The 26,171-nt window shown below is 46.6% G+C and overlaps 1 protein-coding gene across 6 annotated transcripts in view; it reads left to right on the top strand.

The window, feature by feature from the left end:
* Nucleotides 1-26,171, top strand: part of EPB41L4B (erythrocyte membrane protein band 4.1 like 4B) — a 124,913-nt gene that overhangs the window by 11,577 nt on the left and 87,165 nt on the right. For 3 of the 6 annotated variants that reach the window (XR_012506496.1, XM_074361958.1, XM_074361960.1), the window contains exons 2-3: nucleotides 13,831-13,896; nucleotides 21,958-22,062. Coding sequence is in view for 5 of the 6 variants with exons in the window: in XM_074361958.1 (XP_074218059.1) it covers nucleotides 13,831-13,896; nucleotides 21,958-22,062 (171 nt within the window). In the remaining variant the exon portion in view is untranslated. The remainder of the gene's footprint in view (nucleotides 1-13,830; nucleotides 13,897-21,957; nucleotides 22,063-26,171) is intronic. The other 3 variants (XM_074361959.1, XM_074361961.1, XM_074361962.1) reach the window with 1 other exon arrangement.

The raw sequence follows: 26,171 nt of genomic DNA, 5'->3' as shown, positions 1-26,171 counted from the left end.
TGTGGATTTCCTGGTTGGCATCCTCAACATTTGGTTACCCTGAGATACAGCTGGTACTGGCAAAATTTAAAGCATCTGACTCAGGGCACACAGAGAACCATAAGACATGTTCCTTGCCCTCGAGAAGCTTGAGTGGAGATAAGTCATTACACTTGGTGTGAAAGGTGCCATAGGGCCTTTTAAATAAGCTTAAAGGAAGTAAGTCTAAGGTGGGAGGACTAGGAAGGGGAAATAGGCAACCAGAAAATTTCAGGGAGAAAGCTTTTGGTTCTGAGTACAAGTGAACAGCTTCCTGGTGGCCAGATCAGCATATGCAAAGGCACTGAGGCTTGAAATAATGCTTCCAAGCTTCCTGCTCCTTGTTCAGCCCCCACCAGTGAGCCCAGTTCTCCTCTTATCTTTCACTGGACGTTGCTTCTTTGAAAAGGTCCAGATTCCTCATCTTTGGAATGTTTTCAGTAGATCTGATTAAAAGAGTATCTTTTCTTTTTGTTCTGTTTCTTCATCAGCTCTGTGACTTTAGTTTTTTTTTTATTGATTTATAATCATTTTACAATGTTGTGTCAAATTCCAGTGTAGAGCACAATTTTTCAGTTATACATGAACATGTGTATTTTCATTGTCACATTTTTTTCTCTGTGAGCTACCATAAGATCTTGTATATATTACCCTGTGTTATACAGTATAATCTTGTTTATCTATTCTACAATTTTGAAATCCCAGTCTATCCCTTCCCACCCCCCACCCCCTTGGCAACCACAAGTTTATATTCTATGTCTGTGAGTCTGTTTCTGTTTTGTATTTATACTTTGTTCGTTTGTTTGTTTTTTTAGATTCCACATATGAGCGATCTCATATGGTATTTTTCTTTCTCTTTCTGGCTTACTTCACTTAGAATGACATTCTCCAGGAGCATCCATGTTGCTGCAAATGGCGTTATGTTGTCGGTTTTTATGGCTGAGTAGTATTCCATTGTATAAATACACCACATCTTCTTTATCCAGTCATCTGTTGATGGACATTTAGGCTGTTTCCATGTCTTGGCTATTGTAAATAATGCTGCTATGAACATTGGGGTGCAGGTGTGTGACTTTAGTTTTGAATGGCTCCCTTGACCTTGAGATTCTCTGTATGTTCTCTAGCTCACTCCTGTTTGGGTTCCGTTATGTTCTATGGAAGGTCCCCAGTGAGCCCTTTGCATCCATCTCCTGGCTGGAGGTGCCAGCAGACATTTTAGGAGCAGAGTCAATGAACATTGCAGAGAGAAGGGAGATGGGACAGACGGTGGGGCAGCGGGAACCTCTGGGTTTTACTCTGAAAGGAGCACTTGAAGGCCACGTGGTCCAAAGCCTCATTCTGGGATGGCAGGGCTTTCCTATCTGCCTGGGAACATGCCTGCTGCTCCACGCAGCCGGCTGCTGCTCACCTGTGGCAAATGAGCAGTAATTAGTGTGTAATAAGAGTGGTTTCCTGCACGCAGCCCTCCCGGCTCCTCTCTCAGGGGCCGAGTGACAGCAGCAGGTCCCTCTGCCTCTTCGGGGCTCCCTTGCCTCAGTCGCGGACCTCCCCCAGCCCAGAGAGACATTGCCTTCCCCGGCGCCCGCCCAGGAAGTGGCCGTGGGCTTCACCCCGGAAAGCCCGATAAACTGGAAGGGCTCCAGCTGGTTAGTTATTAACCCGCAGCCCTGTGCACCCTGGCAGCCCGTTACGCAGCATTTCTCCGATTGCAGTCCTTTTATGGCTCCTGTTTGCTGGAGCCTGAGACCCGACGCCCGAACCACCTGTCCAGTGAGTTGCAGTCTGTGTGGGTGGCAGCCAGAGTGGCCCATCAGTCCAGGGAGGGGCCCGGGCTGGCCTGGCACCCAGTTCCTGCACCCAGACTGCTGGTGGCGGATCCCTTGGGTGTTTGAGGGAGAGTGCGGAGAAGAGGGGATCTGGCTGGGGGATGTTTTAATGGGAGAGCAGAGGATCCAAGGTCAGAAGGGTTTGTTCAGGACTCCTTAGTATTCTACGTAGGATTTACTTTGCTTTGAAGTCCAGAGGCATTTAGCTTTGTTCTAAAAGCTGTGGCGGATAGTTCCTCTTCATTAAAGAGGCCCCTGAAGAAAAATGCAAAAATTACGTGCTGTCTTCTGAAAGTAAAAGAAGAATTGCGTGTACTTGGATTACTGTAACATGTCATTTATCTTATTAACTCACTTCAGGGGATGAGCACTTCCACACAGATGAGTTTTCCGAAGAGCTACAGTTCATTCTATTTACTGACAGGACCCGTTGTATTCCAGCTATTTTCATTTATTCGTTAAAAACAACAAAACACGAAGTCAAAATACAGAAACATAGAGATCGTCTAGTGTGTGCAAGGCCCCTTGAGAGGAATGTGAAGTGGTCAAAACTGTGGGCCCTGCTTCTGAGGAGCTGGTTTCGGGAGGGGCGTGGAATTGTTCTAGACTTGCAGCGCACATCTCCTGGCCCCTCACCTAGCCCTGGTTCAGTGTATAAGGATGTCAGGTTAAAGGTTCCCCACCCGCCACCTCCATGGTCCAGTGGTCTGCATCGTCTGCATCTTCAGATGGGCTGTGTGTGTGTCCAGCCTTCCCCGCATCATGGCTTTGCCACCCGGCTCTGCCGGGGTGCACCCTGACCTCCACCACCAGGACCACAGGGCATGGGAGGCAGGTCCCAGGCACCAGAATGTGATGCCGCTTGCAGTCAAGTTTGAGAGCCAGTATTCTGCAGGGTCCCGTCCTTTACGTTTGTGTCATGTTTTACGTGGAGATGGAGCCCTTTCATGGCTTTAGTTAATCCTCATGCCACCTCGTCAAGAGAACTGTGGGCATTGTGGTTTTATAGAAAGTTCAGCAGCAAGGTTTTTGACCAATGTCCCAAAGCCAGTAAATGACAGGACTAGACCGAATGTCCTTTTCAGTCTCTGAGTTCACGCCTGCACAGGTCTTCCCCAGGGCTGTCCCCTTAGCGGTTCTCTGGCGGCCCCACCCCCGCTCTGCACTGCACTTCTCCCCTGTGTGTCTTCCCTTTCTCATGGGCTGATTCTTATCTCATAAGGGTCCAGTCATCTTTTGGGACCCATCTCAGAGGTGGCCATGTTTATGAGGCTTGTCCCGAAGCCCCACCCTGCTACTCCTATATAAGATTCCGTCTCCTGCCTGGGAACCTGCAGGCCGTTTTGCCTTGCGTAGGACCCAGTACATTTCATGCTTTTGTAGTTATTTATGTGGTACTTTGAATAATAAGTAACAGGGTTGACTTTCTGTTTTGAATATGTTTTTCTTTTTGGTGAAATACTAATAACAAAAAATTTTAACCGATTAGTACATCCGCTCTGCTAGGCAACCACCATCACCACTGCCTTGCTCCAGAACATTTTCATGACCCTTGGACCCATTGAGCAGTCATTCTCCTTTCTCCCCTCTTCCCAGCCTCTGGCACCCACTACTCTGTTTTCTGTCTCTATGGATTTACCAACTCTAGATACTTCATATAAATAGGCTCATGCAGAATGTGTGATTAACATCCTCATTATACAGGTGAAGTGATTGAGACACGGAGAGGTTAAGCAACATGCTGGAGCACACACAGCACGTAAGTGCTTTTAAAAAGCCCATCCACTGTCCTGCTGGTGTCTGCTCTGCCTGCTGTTGACCTTGATCTTTAGAGATTATAGAGGTATGAGCTCAACCTATGAAGTTGAATTTGAAAGACAAGAACAAAACTTCAAGGCAGAATTAATCTTAAGCATAAGAACAACATATGATGCAGTTCCAGGACCAGAAGCCTCTAGCGGTACCCCTCGAGGCACTGCAGAGCAGAATTCGTGGGGTGGATTTTACAGTTAAAGCCCTTGGCTCAACTGGAGGGATCAGTTTCCTTACAGATTTCCCACACGTGTCAGAGGTCCAGCATAGGATTATGTATCCAGTATTGGAAGCCAACTGATATTCCAGCATCATGGAAATGTTAAGGAATGAGTCTCAAGAACTCCTGAAAGGTAGAGGGGATCCCGACTAAAGGATTTCTTACAAAAGTAGTGCTTACTATGTGCCAGACATAGTTCCGAGCACTCCGTGTATACTTGGTTAATTCTCACAAAGATTTTTCAAGGTAGCTACTGCCGTGTTGTATGGATGAGAAACAGGTGCAGGACAGGTAAATATCTCCTCCATGGTCTTGCCACTAGAATGTGATGGACCCATGAAGTGTGGCTTCAGCATCCATGGTCTTCATCTTTGTTTTTTTTTTTTTTTTAATCTTTATTTTCGGATTATAACATACCTTTTCTGAGACAATGAAAACAGAACAGCTAGTTGCTTGAATGGGAAAAGAAAAAGGGAAAAATAATGAGAAAAATATTGGTTTTATAAAAAAGAAATGTTATCCTACCATACTGGTTCTGTACCTTTAAAAAAAAAAAAGAAGAAGAATGAAAGCATGCTTATTTATTTTAGAATTTTTAGAAATTATCAATTAAACAAAGCACAGAATAATCAGATAAAACCTCCAGTGAGAGATCACCACTTCATTTACATTTTGGTGTGTATCCCTACCACCTTTGTGCTAAGGATGGATTAAAAAAGTTTTTTTCAACAAAAAAAGTGATGATCATGCTGTGTTTTCTTGTCTTGTCTTTTTTTTTTTTAATCTGTGGTAAAACGTTCTTAATCTTTACACTGTACTATCTCTTATATTTGAAGAATAGCTTGGGGCGATCTGGACCTTGTCAAAGAGACATATTATCTTTGCAGCCACGGGAGCAGCTGCTCCCTGGTATAGGAGGATCTGAAATGGCTGTGGTGTGAGAAGGCTCATTACGGGGAATTTATGGCTCATAGCAGGGCCAAGGCTGGCCACGGGTTCTAAGGTCCTGCTGAGAACATTTGGTCTTCAAGTGCGTTCCCAGTCTTCATCTCACTTAGTCCTCGTCATAATGCACACCGATCAGCAGCAAGGTGCCAGCCTTCCCTATCCTCAGAGGTGGCTGAGCCTGGAAAGGTGTATTTTTTCTTTTGACTCTTGGGAGCTCTGCTACCTCATTTTGCTTCTCAGGTCACCTTAATACCAGGCAGAGTGACTTAGGCACCATCAGAGCTGGATTGTTGACACTGTATGTGTTGGTTCATTGGAGGGAGAGGTGGATTTCCATCAGGGATGGCTTCAAGGGACGTGCTGGGTTGGTTTGGACATTGAGTGACGGTGCTGAAACAGGGGAAATGAGAAGGGAGGCTAGGACCACTGGGTGCTTGGAGTTAGGCTCTAGGGTGGATGAAGGTGGACAGTCAGGCTAATAAGGCTGTTGTAACTCGGGTCTGAACTAGGTTAGCGCTGGGCATGGACCGAGGGCCAGATGCAGTGGAGTTTGAAGACGTGGAATCCAGTGGATCTGATGACTGGATTTAGGAGTGGAATTGATGGGAAGCCAAGACGTGATCCTTCCCCCCAGCTTTGTGCATGGCAGGTTGGCGAGGTTGAGAACATGGGGGTGGAGCAGCAGCGGGGAGGGGCCCCAGTACTGTTTGCTGGGTCCTTGGTTTTTTTAAAGTCTGCAAATGTAAGATTTTTTTTGCATTTTATTTCTTTAAGAGGACCTCCAAGTGGCATAAACTTTAGGGTGCCACATAACCTGGATTCACTCGAGGCCAGTGTGAGGGCCCAGTAGGTTAGACACATGGAGAGGAGTCTGGTGAGGGTTTGAATGCAGCTCACATCTGCAGGGCCAAGGCAGAGAGTAACAGGGGCTGCCGGCTGTAGACCTGTAGAAGCTTGTTCTCCACTAGGCCCTGGGCTGTGCCTGCCACACAGTCCCCAGGACAGGTGCCAGGGCTCCTGTCACCACTGCACACAGTAGACAAGGAAGGTGGCCCAAGCTCTTGCCCCTCTGCTCCATTGCCTCCCAAACCTGGGTGGCCTTAATATCTTCAAGGAAGAATGAATAACAAGCAACACAGGCATTTATTGATGGCCTACTGTATGCACAGAACCATGCCAGGGGCAGGGTGGATTCGATACTGAGTCAAAGATCCATCTCTTTCCTCAAGCAACTGCCAGTATAGTGAGATGTGTCTTTCGCACTTGCAGAGAACTCTACAGCTGTTATCTGCTTTTACCAGGTTTTCTCGCTTAAGGAAAAGCCAGGGCAGGAGACAGGAAAAACGAAAAGCCAAAAAAACAGTGGTCCACCCTGCTTCTCAGAGGACACTGCAGGTCAGAGCTCCGTGGTGGTTGTTGCTACACATTTTAGGTGCAGAAACTGGTGTCTGGAACATGGGACCCAGGAAAGAATTAAGATTTGAGTAATTCATTGAAAATCATGGCTCTGAATCTCAGTGCAGGTTATTTTTATCTCAGATGTTTATGTTAAAGCGTTATGGTTTATCCACATAGGATGGTGTGAGGAAGGCGATGAAGACGTGTCTGTACAGCTTGGCCCCAAGGTAAATTTTCAAGCTCATCTCTCTGTATTCGCAGGCATGATGCTTAGGCCTTACCCAGAAGAGTTCCCTCTGCAAGATTCCATTTATGTGTGGTTGCAGAACTGGCAAAACCCATCTGGGGAGGAAACAATTCAGAACAGCTGTTGCTTCTAGGGGAGCGGGGATGGCCAGGGACTGACGGGGAAGGGGCACCCGAGAACTTTCTGGGGAGACAGGAACGTGCCGAATGGATTGGGGTGTGAGTTACACAGACGTTTCTGTCTGTCAAAATGGGATGGCTCAGATTTGCATGTTTAGATGTAAGTACGTTTACCACCATCCCCGAGAAAGAAGTGTGAAAAAATTAATGGGGAGCAGGGGGAGGGTTGAGTCGGAAGAGATGACACAGAGCGTTGATCCTTGTTAGAGCTGAGTGACAGGTGTTTACTATTCTGTTTACTTCACATTTATTTGAAATTGACTCTGAAGAAGAGTTTTTTAAAAAGAGCACTAGGTAATCTTTGGTGGTTCCTCCTCCTTCCCGGAATCCGGCCTGCTTGGTGTCCCCTGGGGAGAATGCTGTCTCCGTGGGCGCCAGGGTTGGTCCCCGCTGCCCCAGTGTGGGCTGTGTTCCCTTTCTGCGTCATTGGTGGCTGTGAACTTTGGCTTCCTCCCCCTTGCACCTGCCACCTACCCTGTCCTTTTGTCCTCTGTCCTTTTGCTCCGGGAACAGACCCTCCCTTGTGACTCTGACCACCCCCTCCACCCACACCTAGTGCTTCTTATCTTTGACTCCTCCTGCTGTGTTCCCAAGTCTGTCTCTGCTGTGAGCGAATCCACAAAGGGAAATCCACCTGGGCCTCATTTCCCTTCCACTTAGGGCTGTGAAGTGCCACCTGTGTGCCTTTGTGCAGCAACACAAGGTCTGTGGATTGGAGGGCACTGGCCCCATGGGGCTGTAGAGGAGTGTACATGCCGTGTGGGTCCATGTACCCTGGGCACAACCAGTCTGCGGCACCTGTGGGAAGGAAGGAGGGATGGGAGTTGGGAAGGGGCACACAGGGACTTCCAGGCACACAGGGAATTCCAGGAGGCTGGGATCTTTCAATTTGTTGACCTGGGTGGTGGTTGTACGGCTGTGGTCACTTCTGCTCTTTCCTTGCGTTGCACACGTATGACCCGTGCACTTTTGTCTGTGTGTTCACTCCCCAATTAAAAAGGAGACTAGAGGTCTATACAAGGCTTTAAATTGGAAAAATTGGAGGGTCTGATAGCACAGTCTGAATTCCCAGAGAGCAGCAGCTGGCTCGATCTCGGTGGTGACTGCGCCCCACTCACTAGTGAGAAAGGTCCCTGTCCGTGCACCGTCTGGCAGAAACTCTCCAGTTCCTGGGATATGGGCGGCACCTGCGTCGCCCTGTACACATTGTCTTCCTGCTCGCACGTTCCCAGGTCTCTGAGAAGGTTTGGGGGTTGGTGTTCAATGCCTGAATTAGAGGCCATCTTAGAAGAATACCTTTTGACGTGGGTTTGAAGTCCTGGGGCTCTGGGGTCTTTTCTTGTGTGTGAAGCTACTCTAGGCCGGTTAGTTCTGCCTGAACCGGGAGATATTGGGGTTAACTTGTGACCAGTCCATAGCAGTTCAAGATGACGAGGAGTTACTGCTTCTGTACCTAGGTGTTTAGTTCTGTAAATAACTTCCCCTTTGTGTCTTCTACTTTAAAGTACATCCCACAGTACTAGCCAGTGCTTTTACGTGGCTTAGTCCTCAGCGGTTGCTTTTAAAAATGCATGTATGATTGGGACATTTTTCCCCTTAGGTAATGGGTAAGGAAAGGCTCCCTGTGTGTGTGGTGAACTTGCAGTCAGAATTCTTCTCACGGCAGCTCACGCTAACCACAAACCACGTACCTTAGGGAAATAATCTTGACAATGCCGTCCTTACAAATCCAAACCTACGGAGAGGCTGTGGGCATCACACCCTCCTTGTCTTCTTCTGAATGTGTCATTCTTTGCTGTCTTCTTGCAGGAGACTTTTTTAAGACTACTGACTCACCAAAAGAAAAAGAGAGAGGAGAAGAATGAAAAATCAAAGGCCATTTATAAGAAGACAACATTTTTTTGTCTACCCCTCCATCAGGTGCATGGATGGTGGTGCCTTGGTTATAGTTTTATGACTCTTAGCAGCCAAGCTCACCATAGACAAGGTTAAAACTTTCAGGTGCTTTTCCACTCATTAACAACCTTTTTTGAAAATCTTGCATGTACACAGAACCAAGTAAATTAAGCCCTGAAATTCTGTGCCTTAGCGGTTGGTGGGATCACTGAAAGTACTCAAATGCAGGCTAATTTGCTTGCTGCGTTCGCTGTCCATCCTTACGGAATCCCAGCCAAGGGTGGGGCCTGAGACTGTGCTGTGGCTTGAGAAGTGTCCAGGCTGTTGGGGACACATCCCCTCAAACCAGTTCAGTCCCAGGGAACACCATGCAGAGCGTCTGCAGGCTGCCACCCAGCAAAGGCTTTGGATCCCAGGAGGGGTGTGGTGGGAAGTTCCCAGGGCTCGATCTGAGGTCCCGGGCACAGCCGTGACCATGCTGGCTGGTCATGACCCTCTGCCTTTGTTTTCATCCCACCCTCACCATTGCTTGGTGGGATGGGTGCTGCGTTATGTCCATTCTGCAGACTGCAGACTGCAGACAGGCTTGAGAGGTTAAGGGGCTTGGCTGGGATCATGCTGGCTGTGAGGGGTGGAGCCCAGATTCAAGGTTGGTCCTGACTTGAACCTGTGCTCCTCCCTGTGCTAGTTGGCTTGGGCTGCTGTAACAAAGTACCCCGGTCTAGGTGGCTTCAACAACAGAAAGTTACCTTCTCAGAGTTCTGGAGGCTGGAGATCCAAGGTCAGGGTGCCGGCAGAGTCAGTTTCTTTGGTGGCCTCTCTCCGGGGCTTGAAGATGGCCACCCCCTTGCGGCCCCTTCCCCCTCTGTCTTCACGTGGTCATTTCTCTGTGCGTCCCTGGTGTGTGTGTGTCTGTGTGTGTGTGTGTGTGTGTGTGTGTGTGTGTGTGTGACCTAATCTCTCTCTTTGTAAGGACACCAATCCAATAGGATATGGCCTACTCTGATGAACTCATTTCAACTTAATTACCTGTTTAATTACCTCTGTCTCCAATTACAACCACATTTGGAGGCTTTAGAGGGTTAGGGCTTCAACATACAAATTTTGGAGGGACATAGCTCATCATGCCATGACACTCCCCTGTCACTCTGCCTCCGTGAAGCTCATCTTCAGGGAATGACAGGTTCCCTAGAATGAGGCCACCTGTCCTCTGGGGGAACCCTGGGGCAGTGCCCTGTTAAATTGATCACTTCGTTTCATGTAATCCTTACACATCCTTACCAGGTGAGACATTTCCTGACACCAGTCTCATCCTAAGCTGAGTATCAGAGCTGGGACTCAGATCCCCATCATGCTGATCCCAGAGTCCCTGCCTTCAGCCACTGCATCATGGAGTGTGTTGTGACACCCAGAACTTTCAGAACTGTGAGGGGCTCCACCAGGAAAAGGGGAACAGTCATCACAGGGCCCGGTAATTGAGGGAAGTACGCGTGGTAGCACTGACCTGCCTTTGCAAATTTAGTCGCATTCCTAAGTTGCAGGATGGGTGGGGGCAGTCGTCCACCCAAAATTAGTTCTTTCTGTTCATGTTTCTTGGCTGGGTTTCCTGGGAATTTGTTGCAAATTTATTTATGTGGAGTTACTTGCTCTGAGAATTACACAGAGGGAGAATCTGCAATCTGGCTGCAAAAAGTAATTTGGCAATTTATTTCCAGGGCTGCCCTTCTTCCAGCAGCTTGTTTCAGACGCAACCTCTGGCGCAAAGGCATCCATCATTTTAATTGCATGTTACTGTTTAGTCAGGCACAAATTTGTTTCATTTTCTTTTTCTTTCTCCTGCGGTTTTTTCTTTCTCTCTCTCTCTCGCTCTCTTCTTTTCCTTTTCTGATCCACCATTTTAAAAAGCCAAAAATACTTGCCCAAACCAAGCCCTTTTTATAGTCCAGGAGTTTTTAACACCTGATATTTCTGGTTTGAGGGTATTGCTTGTTTTGTTCTTAACCTTTCCGTAGCAGAAATGCATGGCTGGTCCCTTTCTTTCCTATTCAGGTTAACATTTATAATGCATTTTGTCTCAAGATAGTCCTAAGAAAGAAAATGGTTATTGGGCTCAGGGTTGGAAGGCTGGTATTTAATTCCTGGCTTCTCATGGGCTGCCAGGCGGCATGACCGGCCTCTCGCCTTGTTTCCCCATCTGTAAAACGAAGGACTGGAATGTGCTGGTTTCTGGACCACTCCTGTATTCTTATTTGGTAACTTGGATGCCGAGTAGGGTTCCATACGGGGCTCTGGGGACTCTTGTCTGGAGGTCCGCCACCTGGGAGCGTGTCCTGTTCTGTGTCAAATGCTTGTACTCATGGGCCACAGATGGTGGGTGCTTTATTTTTAGTTGAAGATTAAGAATCAATTCTGTACCCCTCAGAAATGTCTTAAGGGATAAAACCATTGTTTCAGATTAGATAGAATGTTAACTTTGGTGTTAACTTTGGTGTCCAAAGCTTAAAGAATTGGCTTCTCTTGCTGCTCATACTTTATTTCTTGCTGTAAAAGTATGTTATTTGTGTCTGCGAAGTTGGGAACACAAAGTATGGCAGTGCAGCCCCGTTATAAGCTGCACCCAGGACTAGGGGAGGGATCAAATGTGACTTCAGGTCCTCAGGGAGGTACTGGGGGTGGAGTCCGGATGGAGGTCTGCATGTTGTGTTATGGTTTATTGACATGGCAGAACATCACTTGTTACTGACCTGGAGTCATCTTCTGCTTCCCTGAGCACCATCACTCCGCTGTGGACAGAGGCGTCTCTTCCTAACCAGTGGCTCAGATGCTCCAAGGCAAGGCTCAGGCCAGACCGTGCTGACACCCTCCAACCCTCCACTCCTTTGCAGTTTGGGGTTTTTGTTAAGTTTCTTATTATGGAAATTTTCAAATGTACAAGTTGAGTCAACAGTGCGATGAAACTGTCGTGTGTACAACTGCTACATATTATCATTTCTCTGGGGTACTTTAAAGCAGCCCCCAGACCACTTAGGTTTCACCTGTTAATACCTAAGTTGATGTCCCTGTATGTCTGTCTGCGTATCTCAGCAAAATCAGCAGTGACTCCTCAGTGTCGTCTAGTACCAGGTCCTTGTTCACCTTTCCCCTGTCGTCTCAAAGCCTTTTTGTGGTTGGTACTTGGCTTGTTTGAATCAGGAGTCAAGGACAGACAGCACATTGCATAGTAAACAATGTCTTTTAAGTCCCTTTGAATCAGTAACAGTCCCCTCCCCGCTTTTCAGTGCAATTTATTGAGTTCTTGACATGCAGCGGGTGACTATAGAGCAAGACAACCTAAGACCTTTCAATGCATGATTTTAATGTCTTTCTCCTCAACAGGGTTAGTAGCCGTCAGAGAATGGTTTTTTGGGTTAGTTTATCCTTTTTTTTTTTTTTTAGAATTAATATATTTTTTATTCTAATTCCTTGTCTCCAAGCAGATGTTACCTAAATTAGCATCTCAGTGTGGGGATTCCTAAGAAATGTTTTTTAAAGCTGTGAAAACCTTTTACATACTAAATCTCTTGCATGCCACACACACATGTTGTATCTGTGTACACGCATGGTTTTCATTCTGGTTATCTGTCGCGTGAACAAATTCCCCCAAGCTTAGTGGCTTAAAACAACAGCTGTTATCATAGTTTGTGGGTTCTGTTGGTCAACAGTTGGAGTGGGGCTCAGCTGGGATTTTGTTCTGCTCCTCATGGCATCAACCAGGATCACCCAGGGTTTTTAGTTGCGGATTGGCTGGTGTGGAGGGTCCAGGAGGGCCGCCCCTCCACGTCTGGCACTTTGGCAGGGATGACTGGAAGGCTGGGCTGAGCTGGGACAGTTCACAGGAACATCTGCTCGTGGCCTCTTCAGCATGGCAGTCTTAGGGTAGTTGGACTTTTTCACGCGGTGGCTGGCTCTTCCCACAGAGCAGGCCTCCTGAGAGAACTGTCACTCACCTTGGAAATCACAGAATATCACTAACACCGTATTCTGTGTGGTTGAAGCAGTGCCATCTCTTCCAGATGCAAGGGAAAAGGACAGAGTCCTTGCAGCCAAGTTCGTAAATACCACAGTTTAAAAGATTAACACCAAGGTTAATACTCTAGGTGCTTGCCCCCAGGACCTTTTAAGTTCCCATGTAATTGCTTCTCTTTTTATGTAGGCTGGAGGCCACTGGGGTGGGAAGCAGCTTTCTTAGAGGTCATTCAGGGCAGTCTCCTGTCCCCGACCCCATTCTCTAGGGATTCGAGTAGATTCAGTTGGGCAGAGAGTCCTGTGACAAGTTACACGGCTCACCTTGCTTAACAATAATGGTAACACCAAAAGGCTCCCAACCCAGAATTCTGAGAGTGATTTGTCCAGTGGACCTTTGTGTAGGGAGGTTGTCTGATATTTTGTGAATGTCCTTGTCAGGAGGGGTAGCATATTCAAATGTGCCTGATAGTAGTATAGTTTATTAAAATATGCCCAATGGTAGTATTACCTAAAAATTAGAAGAGTATTCGACATGTGCTGTTTTAGTGTTTCTTTTTGAGAGTGGAGGCACCACATCTGAAGTGTTGGGTGAAACCAGTTTTAAGGGCGGCCAGGATCAAGGAGCTTTAGGTGTCCTGACTTCATCCAGCATCTTGAGGAAGAAAAGGGAAACCCTCCCTTAAACCGACCGTTGAGTCACATGTGTTAGGCGTGCTTGGAAGGAGCTATCGGGAGACAGAAATCAAAGTCATTAGGAGATGTTAGGTATTCCATACTGATTGGAAAAAGATTCATAGGATCATGGCCATTGGGGCCATTGAATTATCACAGCAGAAACAAATGAGCCCTTTGAACCCTTACTGAGATGCACAGTTTGGCCCGAAGACGGTTTATCAGCCTGGAGCAGAGGCTGGTCAATAGTTAATCACGTACCACGAAGTCTCAGTGTTTTGAGTTGCTCTCCGCATCAGTTGACGCCGGCGTGGCAGTGCTCTGTGCTGGAAACATTAGGCCTACAGCCTGCCCACCCAGACCTCGGCTAGCACACAGAGAGCCCCTCTCCGGGGCTTGAGCGAGAACCCCGGTTGTCACTGGGACCAATCAGCACTGCCTTCCTTCACTGACACGTACACCAAAATGACAGTCACTTTCTTCCAAGATTGTTCTCACTTCCTTGTTGATCAAAATTAAGGGCAGTTGTTTTTGTTGCTTCCTCTGATTTCTAAGAGATTGTTAGCCAAGCAAGTCAGGAAATTAATAACATATGCTCTGTTTCACCAGAATTGCATTTCCAGGAGCCGCCCAGACTGTTGGTGTCCCCCACATACAGTGTCCTGGCTTGTGATGGTATGTGAGCAAATTAACTACTTTGCATTCAGCTGCAACTTTCCTGCCCTCCAGACAAAACGGGAATCCCCCCCCACCCGCATACCATGAGATCTGTTTATGTTGGACCGTGTGGCCCTGAATCCCAGCTGTAGCCAAGGCCATGCATGGAGTAGGCTCTCAGCAGCTGTGGGTTGAATTGGGCTTGAGAAATATTTCTTATTTGCTGGACGTGGCTCATGTGTTTGGAGCCAAAGAGGTAAATGAGTTGAGTAGAGAAGCAGTGGGATGAGGTGGGAAGAACTCTGTCCTGAGAATCAGGAAGGCTGGGTCCCAATTCTAGGTCCACCACTTGTGAGCAACGTGAACTTGGTCACATAACCTCTCTAAGGCTCAGGCTCCTCTGCAAAATGGGGTCACGCAACCTTTGCAAATACGGAAGCCCTCTTCAGCTGGGAGGTGACATTTATAAGCTGGACAACCTGGCCTTAAGTCCAGAAGATTATGGATACTTCGGCATGGTCTTTGCATCAGTAGATTGCAGTTTTGAGTCACCAAATCTGGCTGATGGCTGAGGTGCTATTTCTCACCATGGTGAAATTTCAAGGTAACTTTATTCGGTAATTTCAGATATTTGTGTTTACGACATCCTGGAGTAAACCATATATACTTGTTAATGGTGACTTAGTAGTGATGGCATTGGGGACAGAGACCCCCTGGACCACTGTGTGTGTATGTGTGTGTGTGTGTGTGTGTGTGTGTGTGTAATAAAGAGCTCGTTTCCTACTAAGGCTCATAGAACACTAGCCAGTTATCAGGTTGTGGGGATGCGGGTAGGAACCAGTAACTAACCGTGACATTAGCACTTCCTAGAAACAGTTGAAAGAGGCTTTGAGGCAGGTGCCTTCTGGGAACTACTGGCCGCGGATGAGAACAGGTAGAGTTCTGAGAGCTGTTTAAAGTAGGGGTGTTTAAGGATTTGGAAAGGAAGGAGTTGATCTCCAGGGACCGACATGAGTTTACCAAAAATACCAAAACCAGACTAGTCTCAATTTTTCTTTAAATGGGAATGGGATCATGGACTTCCTGTATCTCAGTTTTTGTTAAGCTTTTGGCAAAAAGCACATCGTGTTATTCCTGTGGACACGTGAGAGAAATAAGGTCTGGATGTAAGTGATGGCAGTTCCTCTGTGTGTACAGGACGCTGCAGTTTACAGCGCATGCTCGTTTGCTTTCTTGCGCTTCTCTTAATACAACGACTTAGCAAGACTGACCAGGCAGAGGAGGGAAGCCCGCTTTTCGGATGAAGAAGCTGAGACTTGGGGTGGGGGTTGCTTAAGGTCGCAGCCGTGTTGCTAGAGAAGGAGTGGAGCTGGGTTTCCCTGACATTTTTGCCTCTGAGAGTCCCAGGGCACGGCCCCGCTGGGGCACAACGGTGCGTATTCATAACCAGGTTGAGGCCACCATCAGATGGGCACCTTAGTACTGTGGACACCACCCCTACCCCCACCCCCGACCTCCCTCTTGCACCCCTGCCCCATCCTGCTTCTCACATTTCCCATATACTGTAAAACTGAGATCAGTAACTGATACATGGGATAATAGTCTGGGACTCATAATGTTCGTAAAAGGTTAGATCATGGGCCAGTTTAAGAAGACATTGAATTGGAACAAATGCAAAAGCCTGCACTTTGGTTTAGAAACCATCACCACACTTATTTTGGTTATTTTTTAACCTGTACATAAAAATCTACAACTTGATGGTATTTTGTAGAAGGCCTGGCATTTCCCTCAGCCATGAGGAGAGGCCACAGTGTGGTATGGTGTCCAAAACCCCAGTGTTCTAGCCTGGATTACAATAGATGGACTCCGGAAGGGGAGATGTAGTACTGGGGTTCTCCCCGCCCAGGTCCCAGACGGCTGTAGGGCATTCCCAGTGGAGGGGGGCCAGGAAGGTCAGACTTCTGACACGTGGGTCATTTGAAGACTGTGGTGGGAACTGAGGATTGTCCTTAATCCACATCGGCGTTTATGGTTATTGAGCTTCAGAGTGTCAGATGCTCAAGAGGCAGAGATGGCCAGGACAAGGTGCCCCCAGGTAGCCATGGGGATTGGCTTGTGGCAGGTGGGGACAGGAGTGCGGATGGAGGAGGGGGACACCCAGGCAAAGGAATTTCACAGGCTAAACACAGGGGTGCAACCTGCTGTCTCTGTTGGGCATCGTGGTTGGAGAACGTGTTTGCCTGGAGCCCGGGGCACATGGAGGGCCTAGGGGAGAGAAAAGGAGTATTGGGTTGGGCAGCATCAACCATGCTCAGAAGCCAGCATGTCATCCTCTGGTGGATGTTTTTGTGCAGAAAAGTGACTGAGATGAGGACTGTGTTGTGTGGAGGCCATTCTGGCAAACACAAGGAAGACGGGCCTTAATGAGGGAGACAGTAGAGGTAGTGGGACCACTTGGGGAGCTGTTGCTGTGGTCCACGTGTGAGGTGATGTGCCCTGAGCCATAATGAAGAGGAAGGAGAGAGCTTTCTGAAGATGAGTGCAGAGGGACATGCCATCTGATGGATGTGGTGGATGGAGGAGAGCCTGGCGTCCTGCAAGTCTCCTGAAATCCTTCCACTGCCCAAGTGCCATGCTTTCCCGTTTTAGTTCACAACGAGGATGTATACACTTGGCTGGCATGCTCTCACCCAGCTTATTTCCTCCTTACAGACCTACCTGGGAAGCACGGCATCTTATGTTATTGAGACTAATGAGATTTGGATGGATTGGCTTCAATCTTCTTTGTTCTTCCAGGACCACGCCTGACCTATTACATGGCACTTGGGTCAGGTTGCAGTAAGACGTTGCCAGTTGAATCTTATCTAAGAGGGTCAGGCTGGTTAATTTATTTGGAGGACAATTAAGACATCGGCTGTCTAGCAGTCTTCCTTATCAGGACCATGGCTGGGAACCAGTAAATAAACAAAATAGGAGCCTCTGACTGTCCAGCAAAGCTATCACCATGTCCATACCTTCCTCGGCTGGCTGCCTGCCTGACCCAGTCTTTAGCTGGCAACTCGATACTCTTACCTTACACATGATTTTAATGAGCTTGGTTATTTTTAGCTCCTGTCAGATAAGAAGGAGCTGCTATAGAGATACATACTGACTCAAAACCACTGATTGCTGGTCCTTGTAAAAAGTAAGTTGTTGAGATTGGGAGGAAGAAAAACTAGGCAACATGGCTGCAAGAACTCAAGGGTAGAGCTCTCTAGAGACGGCCGTGTTTGGGGGCAGCTCGCCATATGTGTCTTGAAGTAGACGGAGTGTTGGTGGATTTCAGTACCGTGATCTGGACTTTGTAAGGTTTTACATTGAGCACGTTCTGCTTAAGGCAGGGAGATAAGTGACATCGCTACCTGTGGGCTTGGGTCTTGAGCTGTTTTGGATGACTTTGCTCACCAGGAGGGGCTTGTTTGGTGAGGGCTTCCTGTAGCTACTCCTTTCCAGACGTGACCCCAGTGCACTCCAACACCCAGAAGGGTGGCTGGCATTTGGTGAGCAGTTGGTAAATATTTGTTGAATGAATGAATTAATGGATTCATCACAGAGGGGGAAACCGAGTTAACAGTGAGGCAACAAGGAGCAGCTTCCAGTCTTGTCGCATTGACGGATCTCCTGTTGTAATCACTAGACAGCACTTCACATAATAGCCACGAAATTGTGTTTAGGTAAATGGCCTTGGAAGTACAGCCCCGGTCCCTAGGTGCTTGTTTACAGAGAACTTAATTTGAAAAGATTTTAATGAGTGTGTTCTCATTTTTAGGCCTGCTGCTTGTAAGATGTCAGTCTGTTGTTCATGCTTTAGCATGGCCCATCCAGAAGATCCCCCATCCATCATCCATCCATCTGTCCATCCATCCACCCATCCATCCATCCACCCACCCACCCACCCATCCATCCACCCATCCACCCACCCATCCATCCACCCATCCATCCATCCATCCACCCACCCACCCATCCACCCATCCATCCATCCATCCACCCACCCACCCATCCACCCACGCAGCAAGTGCTTGTTTTGTGCCAGCCAGGCATGTGCTTTGGGGATGGAGGGAAGGATGGATGGTACCCAGGTGAACATAGCTGGTCTCTGCCCTTAGGAGTGCTCAGTCTGATGTAAGACTAAGACAGGGATGTGGGCACTGTGGTGCAGTGTGACAAGTGTGTATGTAGTAAAGGCATGGGCCTGCTTGTGACAACCCAGAGAAGGGGGCACTTACTGTCTTGGAGAGAGCGGGGAGAGGAGAGCTGGGGAAGCTGCTGGAGGAGGGAATGTTTGGGCCAGTAAACCTGACATGACAGCTCATGGGCTTCTAGGGGCTGCCCTGGGTAGGATGTCCTGGCTGGCAGCGCAGGTGAGTTATCTGAAGCCTTCTCAGTTTTGAGAGTGGACACTCTGCAGGCTGGGAGAGGTGAGAGATGGTTGATTCAGGTGCTGTGGTCTTGATCCTCCCGTCTTCAACCTGCCCTAACCCCCTGGGACTTCTGTTTCAAGGACCGTTCTATTCATTGCAGCCCTCATAATTTCACCAGATTCTTCTTAGAGCTGAAACGGGCCACTGGGAATTGTCTCTTCCAGCAGAAGAGACCAAAGAGCATACTTAGTGGGGAAGTGAGTGGGGGGAAGTGTTTATAGGCAAATAAAAAATGGCATTTCCTATCCACCAGGCCCTGCTGTCTGCCACCTCCAAGTCCAGCTGAGTGAGGGTCTGCGGACAGAGTAGCCAGTCTGGCATTGGCATAAGAGACTCACTGCCCTTAGGAAGGTTCTTTTCCCATCCTCCACCTTGAGCTCCTTCTGAATTAAGAGCCATTTTAAAAAGACAGCAGGAAAGTAAAATTTAGAATGACCTAGACAGAAACTTGGGCTAATGACCTCCCTCATTTGACATGTGCGGAACTGTGTTTTTTCAGTGCATACTCTGGGACTGTTAAAATTACATACCTGGATGGTAAGCCTGAACCAGAATAGGCCCAGGTGGGGAGCAGGTTGGATTTGGGATCAGTTGAGTTTCGGCAGCCCCCGTGTGTTCAGGGCACCATGTCAGATGTGCAGCTGCGGGAGAAGTCCAGGGTGGCCTTGTGGGTTGGGGGAAATTCTGAACTGCTTAAGGTTGCAGTTAGTGGTGCATCTGGGACTAGAGCATCGGTCTCTTGCTTCCTCCCAGCCCAACTCTTCCTGCTACATCCTGCTGCTAAAGCTCTACTCCAACTAGTTCTTTCCCACTAGGAAGCCTGCTAATGAAGCATTGGCACCGTGATAATAGGTGTTGCTCAGGGCAGGTAGCACTGGATGGTAATTGGAAAAAATACACCCAGGGGATGGATTGTTATTGGCAAAGAGGAGGAGTGCCAGGTTATGATTTTTTAAAAATTGTATCTGCTGTCTGACAACTGCCGAAAGACCAGTGCTAAGACTTGGGAAGAAAGCCGTCCAGTTTCTCCGTGCTAACACAGCTGTTCTAGCTTTTGCCAGTTTTCCGTTTTTATCAGGCAGTCCACGTACAGTGCATCCGTATTTTTATGTCATTGGAATCACAGCTTTCTGTTCCTTTGTACTCTGTCTACTTAACATTGTCATAAGAATTTTCCATATTTCTGTCTCATCTTCATAATTCTCTTTTGTAAGGGCTGAATAATATTCTGAAGTGTTGATGAGCCCCAGTGCTGTGTTCTTATTTCTCCAGTAGGTAATGTTATAGAGAACACCGTGGCACAGCGAGCCTTCTGCTTCTGTTGAATTGTTGCCTTCAGGGGAGTATTTCCAGGAAGGAGAGAGGCTGTAATTCATTGATGAAGTTTTGATTTTTTTTTTTAATTTATGTTATTATTGATTTGTGTAACACAAATAGAGATGTACGAATAAAACAAACGTACAGCGTAATAAACTACTAGAAGGTAGACAGTCGCCTTAGTACCACCACCCACTTCAAGAGCTGGAAGCCTGCCAGCCAGTTGGAAGTCCACCATTGCCCCCTCCCAGTCACATCCCCTCCCAGCACCAGAAGCAACAACTACCCAGACTTTACTGCAATCCCTTCTTTACTCTCTTTCCAAGTTTGATCAGCCAAGCGTACATCTCTCGACATTGCAGTTTAGTTCTGCCTTTTGAAAACAATGTCTTTTAAATCTCTTTTAATCTGTAGGTTTCCCCTCCACGTCTTCTCTTCCCTGGATGCTGTTTGTTGAAGAAAGTAGGTCATTTGTCCTGAGGAGTTTCTAGAATTTCCCACAGGCTGGGTCTTGCCAATTGCAGTCCCATGTAGTTTAGGACATTCCTCTGTGTTTCCTACGGTTGGCAGTTGGACCTAGTGTTTGAATCAGTCCCAGGCCTGATTTTTTTTTCCCCCTGTGGAAAGAGAAATGTGGGGAGCAAGATTGTATCTTGGGTGGGGGGATGTTGGTCATCAGGAGGTACGTAATGGCTCTCTGTGCCCTGTTGTCATGTTAGTAGCCACTGGTGTCCAATGCCTGCCATCCATTAGAAGTTGCAAAATTGTGATACTACAGTTCTGTTAGTCCTTGATTTATTTGCTGGAATACTGTTATAAAGAAAACCTGCCTATCCTCTATTTTTGATAGTTTATGTATAGAGATTCATATACCATACAGTCCACCGATCTGAAGCATATAACTCAGTGGCTTTTAGTATATTTGTAGAGTTGTGCATTTATCACCATGATCAATTTTATAGCACTTTATTAACTCCCCCAAAACCCCTGCTCAACCTTAGCTGTCACCCCACAAACCCTGCAGTCCTAAGGAGCTACTAATCTTAATTTCTGTCTCTAGACTTACCTGTTCTGGACACTTCATATGATATGTGCTCCTTCGTAACCAGTTTCTTTTACTTAGTATAATGTTTTCAGGGCCCATCCATGTTGGAGCATGGATCAGAACTTCATTCCTTTTGATGGCCAAATAATATTTCATTGTATGGACATACTACATTTTGTTTATCCATTCATCTGTGGATAGACATTTGGGTTGCTTCCACTTTTTCACTTTTGTGAACATGTTGTACAAGTTTCTGTGAGAGCATAATGTTTTCATTTTTCTTGGATACATACCTAGAAGTCGAATATCTGGGTCAAATGGTAACTCTGTGTTTAAGAAACTGCCAGTCTGTTTCCCAAATCAGCTACACAATTTCACATTCCCATCGGCAATATAAGAGGGTTTCAGTTTCTCCAACATTGGTGATCTGTCTTTTTTATTATAGCCTTCCGAGTGGGTGGGAAGGATCTGTGGTTTTGATTTGCATTTGATGACTAATGATGTTGAACATCTTTTCATATGCTTATTGGGCATTTGTCTTTGGAGAACTATCTATATATCCTTTGCCTAATTGTTAATTGGATGTTTGTCTTTTTATTATTGAGTTGTAATAATTCTTTATATATTCTGGATAGAAGCCCCTGATCATATATATAATTTGTACAATTTTCTCCCATTCTGGGTTGTCTTTGTACTTTCTTGATACCTTAGTGTTCTTGGAACCATAAAAATCTTACATTTTGATGATGTCCAGTTTGTTTTTTTCTTCTGTTGCTTTTGCTTTTGGTGTCTTATCTAAGAAACTCTTGCCTAATGTAAGGTCATGAAGATTTGCATGAATATTTCATTCTGAGTTCTTTGTTTTTAACTCTTACTTACATTTAGGTCTTTGATGCATTTTGAGTTAAGTTTTGTACATGCTGTCGTCTGCTCTTTGGTTGCCCAGTGGTACAGCTAAAGGCAGGATTCATGCTTGATTTTTTTCCCTGCTTTATTTACCAGTTTTCATAATAAGGCATTGGTTCCCTAATCATCCTATGAAGTAGTTGTTTGGTGTCTTCTTTGTCCTCATGGACATGTAGATTTAATCATGACTTTGTATTACAATAAAAATAATTACATTTTTTAAAAATTGTGTATTGTGACACAAATGTGTATGCAAGAGAGAGAGAAAAGTGACTTTTGTGTTCTTTTTAAAATCCTGTTTCTTATTCAGCTGTCACACCCTAAATTTTCATCTACCCAATTGTCTTCCAGAAACATGCCAAAGGCCAGGATTTGTTTGATCAGATTGTGTACCACTTGGACCTGGTGGAAACAGATTACTTTGGCCTCCAGTTCCTCGACTCCGCCCAGGTTGCGGTAGGTGTTCTTTTAATTCCTTGCAGGATGGATTGACTTTTGATGCTAATCTCGGATCCACAGTTGCTAGGAATTGATGGGGGAAACAGGAGTAAAACTGTGATACTGTTGCAGTCAGGGGCATTGGGGTGGTGGTGACGGCACCATGACGCCCACCCTGGACAGGGCCAGTAACCGGGAGAGGAAGAGAGAGATGTGTTCCTGTCGTGCGGGGGTTTGCATGAGGGGGACCTTTCCAAGCATAGGAATGCAGTGTGGGCATATCTCTAGAGTAAGTAGAAAGAAGAAATACTATCACAGAAATTCTTTTAAGGATGCTGCTTTTATTTTTTTTAACCAGCTGCACCACCATCTTCTCATGGACTCTTGCTGGGTGTAGTGAGCGGGTGCTGTGACCACAGCTGAATCCCAGCCAGGCTTAGTGGGCTCAGGGGCTGGGCGGTCAGGGCAGGTCTCGGCATTGCTAGAGAACCATCTTGCAGGCTCCAGGAGGTGGTTTTAGGTCAGCAAAGACTTCCCTCGCTTTGCCTGAGATAGAACTGTTCACAGTGGAGGCACTCAAGTGAAGAACTGTTCACAGTGGAGGCACTCGAGTGAATGAACTCAGCACAGCTCAGAACTACTCTTGTTTATTTTATAATTGACCTACGATATTATGTTAGTTCCTGCTACACAACATAGTAATTAGATATTTCTATACATTCCTAAATGATCATGAAGATAAGTCTATTTATGATCTGTTTCCAAAGATATTACATAGTTATTGACAATATTCTCCATACTGCACATTTCATACCCATGACTCATTTATTTTGCAACTGCTGAATGCTTGTACCTCTTAATCTCCCTCACCTATTTCTTCCTCCCTCCCTCCCTGCTGGCAATCACCTGTTTGTTCTCTGTATCTATAACTCTGTTTCTGTTTTGTTTTTACGTTTGTACATTTGTTTTGCTTTTTAGTTTCCAGGTGTAAGTGAAATCATACAGTGTTTGTCTTTCACTCTCTTATTTCACTTAGCACAGTACCCTCTAGGTCCATCCATGTTGTCACAGATGGCAAGATTTCATTCTTTGTTTTATGGCTGGGAAATATTCCACTGTGTATGTCTGTGTATGTATATATATACACTGCATTTTTATCCACTCATCTACTGGTGGGCGCTTAGGTCACTTCCATATCTTGGCTCTTGTAAATAATGGTGCAGTGAATATAGGGGTGCATTTAACTTTTCTAATTAATGTCTTTGTTTTCTTTGGATGAATATCCAGGAGTGAAAGTCCTGGGTCACATGGTCGTTCTATTCTTAATTTGTTGAGGAATCGCCCTACTATTTTCCATAGTGGCTGCACCAATTTACATTCATGTCAACAGTGCATTGAGGGTTCCCTTTTCTCCGCACTCTTGCCAATACATGTTATTTTTTGTCTTTGATAATGGTCTTTCTGACAGGTGTGAGGTGATAGCTCATTGTTTTGATTTGCATTTTCCCATTGATTAGTGACGTTGACTATCTTTTAATGTGTTTGTTGGCCATCTGTATGTCTTCTTTGGAAAAATGTCTGTTCAGATCCTCTGCCCATTGTTTTAATCGGGTTGTTTGTGTTTTTGATGTTGAGTTGAATGAGTTCTTTGTATAGTTTGGATATTAACCCCTTGGATGTATCGCTTGCAAATATCTTCTCTCATGTAGGAGGCTGCCTTTTGATTTTGCGGATAGTTTCACTGTGCAAAACCTTCCTAGTTTTATGTAGCCCCATTTGTTTATTTTCACTTTTGTTTCCCGTGCCTGAGGAGACTTATCTAAAAAAAATACTACTAAGACCAATGTCAAAGAGCATACTGCCTGTTTCCTTCTAGAAGTTTTATGGTTTCAGGTCTTACATTTAAGTCTTTAATCCATTTTGAATTTATTTTTATGCATAGTGTGAGATCATAGTCCGGTTTGATTTGTTTGCATGTAGCTGTCCAGTTCTCCCAACACTATTTATTGAAGAGGCTGTCTTTGCCCCATTGTATATTCTTGCCTCCTTTGTTGTAGATTAATTGATCATATAAATGGGTTCATTTCTGGGCTGTCTGTTCTGTTACATTGATCTGTGTGTCTGTTTTTGTGCCAGGACCATACTGTTTTGATTACTATAGCTTTGTAGTATAGTTTGAAATCAGAGCACATGAGACCTCCAGATTTTTTTCTCCTTAACAAGCAAGAAAGACTTTAGAGTCTCCCCAACAAAATCTCTTTGAAACCCAAAACCTATTCAAAGAGAATTTATTCAATAATCTGAAAATATTTATTGAGTGCTTCTTATGCATTGGGCCCTGTTCGAAGCACTGTGGATAATACAGTGAACACTTGTGTAATATGCCAGGTGGTAATACGGGTTAAGAAAAATAAAGCAGAGGGGCTAGACAGAATAAGGGGAGGGGGAGGGAACAGACAGAGTAAGGCATTTCCCATCCCGTGATAACTTCCCTTGATCCCATCCTTCCAGTTCCTCTGCATCTGGCCTTGGCTCTTAATGACCCCCTCCTGCCTTCAGCTCCCCTCTCCCAGCCTCCTCCTGCCCTTGCCTTCCTCCCAGCCTAGAAAAGCCTCAGCCATCTCAGCTGTTCCTGCTTGCCCTTTGATTCTCCTGCCCCCGTGACTGTCCCCTGGCCTCCCTTTGACACACACACAGGCCCATCTGTTTCCTCTGCTCCTTCTCCCAGGCTGCCAGGCGTTGCTGGAGAGCCACAGGCTGTGCCTTTTGGCACCAGCACAGATGACAGGTTCAGCAAAATCTAAGCCTCTGAGCTGCTCTTGGAGACTCGTCAGCCCCCAGTGGACTCTGAAGTTCCCCACGGTTCCCCTTCTGAATCTGGACCACAGGCCTGTAGCCCAGTCCCCACAGAGACTGCTCTCCTGGTTGCCTCACTTCTTACCTAGTAAGAAGACCGAGGTCATTTAGCTAAAACGCCTTGAGTTTTCTTCCCTGCATCTCAAAGTTGCTCCTTCTCTCTGCCCATCCTTTTTACAACCTTGTCTTAAGGGAGTTTGCCTGTTTCTCCAGCGTTTACTCACGACACCTGCATCAAAGTTCTATTCCCGGTTACTTCCTGAGTGCTGAATTTAGAGTTTTCCTTACTGTCCTCAGCATCTGACACTGGTCAGCCCTTCTCTTCCTAGAAATTCATCTCTTTTCTCCTTTCTCCAGTTCTAATGCATGTGGTATTTTTGGCTTCAGATTGTCTGTGGCCCTGGACTAGGAGTCAGACTTGGACCTTGTTCTTGGTTCTGCCCTGGCTCCTTGGTGGACTTTAGATAAACCACCTTTCCTTCCTCGGCCTCAGTTTTCTCATCTGTAAAGTGGGGTTCCTAGACCTGTTCTCTCAAGAGCTCTTCTGGTTCTAATGTCCAGTGATTCTGAGTCTAAAGGGGAGGCAGGTGTGTCTGACCCACACATCTTCTCTAGTCAGAAGGGAAAAGATATCTGTCATTTCTACCGTTACAGCCAAGTACCTGTTGCCCTGGTAACATGTCCTCATCCCTAGGCAACTGCCCTCCAGCCACTTGGGTTCCCAAAAAGCCAGCAATGTGGCTTCCCCATGAAAGACCTTGCTGGGACCCTCTGTTCACTTGGCTGCCAGCCTTTCCTGTCCGCCAGAGCCCTGGCCCTGGGCAGCAGGAAGGATGCTCCCGGCGGGATCCGGGTGTCCTTCCCAGGCCGTACACCTGCTGATACTGAGACCCTGCAGGCGTTAGAGTCTTCCCAGCACGCAGCTCCGGGAACCCGACAGGCTTTTCTTCCCCACAAGAGCAGGTGCAGGGGCCTCGCCTGCCTGATTCTGAGGGTCCGAGAGCTGCGGCAGCTTCCAGCCCCTTCTAATCGGTCTGGCTTCTGAGCTGGGCTCCTTGCAGGCTGGGTTCTGCTGACGCCTGCATTTATCTCTTGGCCTTTGCTTGTGCCGGCTCCCCCCTGCCCCGTCCCCAAAACTCCCTTTCTCACCCCGTTTCAACTTCTGGCCATCTCTGATGACAGCCCTTCCTGCAGCGTGTCCTGAACTCCCAGTGTGCCTTCCCTCTGCTCTGTAAAGCTGAGCTTATTTTGCCCTCTGTGGCTGTTGGCTT

The sequence above is a fragment of the Camelus bactrianus genome, chromosome 4, assembly GCF_048773025.1.
Source record: "Camelus bactrianus isolate YW-2024 breed Bactrian camel chromosome 4, ASM4877302v1, whole genome shotgun sequence".
NCBI lineage: Eukaryota > Metazoa > Chordata > Mammalia > Artiodactyla > Camelidae > Camelus > Camelus bactrianus.
This window is presented reverse-complemented; position numbering and strand designations above follow the sequence as displayed.